Genomic DNA, 3,581 nt, shown 5'->3' with positions numbered 1-3,581 from the left:
AGTGATCTTGTGGTGTCATTGTGAGAGATTCAAGTGAGGCCACAAGTTAACGAGGAAGAAAAATAAAGTTTATTTTAACCCAAGGTTTAAAATTTTATGTCAAACCGAAATTTTAGCCGTTAATTGGAACGATACTATTTTAGTATCATGTCAATATTTCAATGTATGATACGGATAATGAATTGGAATTAGAGAAAGAAAGAAATGAAACATATAAAGAAAGAAGAAGATAATTGAGCATGATTTTAAATCTTAATATAGTTGAAATATATCATTCAAATAAATTATTAAAACTTGATAACACTTAGTAAAAACAATATATCATTCTTTTAATTTATCTCTTCCTCTTTCAATCTCCAATTTATCACTAGCTAGTACATACATCCGAATATTAACACGATACTAAAATAATATCATTTTAATCAAAGACTGGACAACACATGATTCAATTGTTTTCATTTAACCAATTTTATACTGACAAAATAATAATAAAAAAACAATCTATGAATGATTTTTTTTTAATTTATCTATCCATTATTTTATCATAGATAAAATTAAAGATGTATAATTTATACTTTCTCTCTTCTATCCCTCCAAATAAATAGGACATTAGAGACATCAGGATGTAAGCTACTACTACTCTTTTTGTACTGTGCATATTGAAAAAGATAAAGAAGAACACAACAATTAACATCCACCATAGCATTCATACAACACTAAACAATTGCTCCCAGTGTAGCCGAGTTGGTTATCAAATGATAAATTTGTCATCATACAGTAAGGGTCGAATCATGAGAACAGTAACAATTTATCACCCTTCATTCAACTGTGGAGCCGGTCTTGAGGGATGCTTGCGTTGAGCGTCATCATCTTTTGCCACAATACAACATTAAACAGCCACCCCAACACTTCACCTAATTAACCTACTGCAGCAACAGAATATCATTGAAGGACTCTCAACAAATTCCAGGCATGCTGTTCCATGGCCAAGGGTCGACGTTCCGGCCTTGCAAAGGATCCAACTGCTGCTCGACTTCGACTGCACCGCCTTCGTTCAAAACAACTGACAGTTGCACATTCGCCGCCGGCGGCATATCCAAGAGTTCAGACATGTTCTGCATTGTATTGCTCAGTGCTTCACTGGTACTCTTGCTCCCTGCTCAAAGAAGAGATATGCTAAGATGAAAAGATTGAAACATCAAATGCACAATACATTTAATTGATTTGTAATGAAAATACTCTCTTAGTTTTTTTTTTATCTTCGTCGTATATGTACATTACATTTATTAATAGAAAATTTGTCAAGATACATTCATAATAGTATAAACATCTAAATAACACCCGAGTATCAACTCGGCTATCATGCTAATGCAGTGGAGAGAGGTTAAGAGGACTAACCCATGTTGAACTCTGAAGAAGTCTCCCTGATACGGATACCGGCGTTGGCGTCGCCGCAATCGTAATCGCTGACTGAGAAGAGCTCTCCCCATCTCACAGCCTGGTCGTCGGCGGCCGGCAGGGGTAACAACTCCCCCGTCTTGATATCCTCCGGGTCCTGCAGTTGCGTTTCCTGCAGAAGCGCTTCCATCAGCCTGCAATTTCCGGACCCGCCGCCGCCTCTGATGACGGGATCGGTGTACAATTGGTTCGAAGGGAGCTCCATTTTGAGCGCATGAGGAGGCGACACCATCGGCAGCGGATTGACATCGTAACTGCACGGCCACATCTGGGGTTCCGGGAGTAGAGACGACGCGGGGATGGTCGGCGCCGGCGAGTAAAACGGGAGCGGGAACTCGAAGAAGCTGAAGTGGCAGGGGAGAGAATTAGTCGGCGGGAGAGCGACCTCCGGCTGAGGGCAGAAGTTGACGAGGTCCAGCAGCGGCGGGAGCTGGGAGTGGTGGTTCGTGGCGGATAGCTGCAGGGGCGTCCCCTGACGCAGAAGGCGGCGGTCAAACCGGAAGGCGTCTTGCAGCTCCGGCGGATAGACAGGAAGCCCTGCGCGCTGGCGGCGCTTAAGCCGCGTGTTCCAGTAGTTCTTAATCTCGTTATCCGTCCTTCCGGGCAACTGCGCATCGCCGGAAAAGATCAAATTGTGCGAAAACAGAGGGCAAAAGATCAAAGACAATCACGTACCTGAGCGGCCATGCGCGCCCACTTGTTGCCGAGCTGGGAATGGAGGCGGAGGATGAGGAACTCCTCCTCGGGGGTGAAGGAGCCCTTCTTGAGGTCGGGCCGGAGATGGTTCGCCCACCGGAGGCGGCAGCTTTTGCCGCACCTCGCCAGGCCGCTCAGCCTCTCCACCGCGTTCCAATTCCCCTCCCCGTGCCGCCGCACATGCTCCAACAAGACCTCGTCCTCCGTCGGCGTCCACGGACCCTTCTTCATCCCCCCCTCCGCCCCTCCTTTCCCTCCCGCCTTCTTCCCAAGTCCGCCTCCCGCCGCCGCCGCCGCCGCCGCCGTCCCTTTCATCATTACAAAACCACCACCGGAAGGAACAGAGCGGCTTGATATTGATGTTGATATTCTCACCCACGGATTAAGTAAACGAGGGAGAGTGATTATTTATATAATGGCGTGATTAAGGAGATAATTAAGTGATTAGATCATGGCAGTTAATGAGCTGGGATGGATTAATTGGGGAATGGGAAGAATGAGGCGGGGCGCGGACATCGGACGGCGTTGCGGTGAGGAGACCGACACGTGTCGAGCCTCCTCTGTCAACACTCCTTACCTTACTTGGCATGTCTAACCCTGCCACTCTCCTCTTCTCTCTCCTACTACCTTTTCACCCAATTTTAGAATATTAGGACAAAAATATATTAAAAGAATATTTTATTTAAAGTTGAACCATCAATTTTTGGATAAAAAGAGTATTTTAGATATTAAATTACTCAAGAAGTCTATTTTGAATTTTTGAAAAAAAAAATATCCTTTGATGACATGGATAATTTAGGGTGTCTTTTTTGGAATACTCTTTAATTTTGCTATATTTATCCAAATCTAATGTTGTTGAGCTAGATTGTATTGTCCAAAAAAGGATGGATTGTTATAGTTATATTATCCAAATTAACAACTCATCTTGACCTACTAATTCATCTCGCCCAATATATACTTTGCCACCGCCTCGATCCATTATTGTCTAGTTAAATTCATTGTAAAGTCGATATGCATTCTATTTATAGCGACATCCTAAGCATTAGCTTAAGGGTAATGACATTTTGATAAATGCCTAGTCAAACGCATTGCAAAATTTATATGAATTCTATTTATAGTGAGATCCTAGACATTGGATTCTAAGGAAGAACAATATCGAGATTAGCGTGATATTTTTAAGCAAAGACTTCCTTAATTTCCAATATTTTCTCTCTTAAACTAAGCTGAATAACAAATATAAGTCTAAAAAACACATTAGCATTTACTGAACTAGGGGGAAAAAAAAGATATCTCGTGCGTTATTCATAAGATGTGGAAGTATAATCTAATTTCAAAGAATCATTCGGTCTGTTGCGATATTTGTTAAGTCACTCTTCAAGTATCGTAATATTCGGTCATGATTGTAAATTTCATCCAGTGTTACTACT

At 42.3% G+C, this 3,581-nt stretch overlaps 1 protein-coding gene across 1 annotated transcript; it reads right to left on the bottom strand.

The window, feature by feature from the left end:
- Nucleotides 1-956: 956 nt before the first annotated feature.
- Nucleotides 957-2,469, bottom strand: LOC122023349 (transcription factor MYB97-like). Its single transcript, XM_042581400.1, has 3 exons — nt 2,134-2,469; nt 1,399-2,065; nt 957-1,156 (listed from the first exon to the last, which is right to left on the bottom strand). Exons 1-3 carry the CDS (start codon nt 2,467-2,469, stop codon nt 957-959), a joined length of 1,203 nt encoding a protein of 400 aa, XP_042437334.1.
- Nucleotides 2,470-3,581: the final 1,112 nt, after the last annotated feature.

This window comes from Zingiber officinale, chromosome 9B (assembly GCF_018446385.1).
Source record: "Zingiber officinale cultivar Zhangliang chromosome 9B, Zo_v1.1, whole genome shotgun sequence".
In the NCBI taxonomy this organism is placed as follows: domain Eukaryota; kingdom Viridiplantae; phylum Streptophyta; class Magnoliopsida; order Zingiberales; family Zingiberaceae; genus Zingiber; species Zingiber officinale.
Note: the sequence above shows the minus strand (reverse complement) of the source record. Positions and strands in the feature narration are given on the sequence as shown.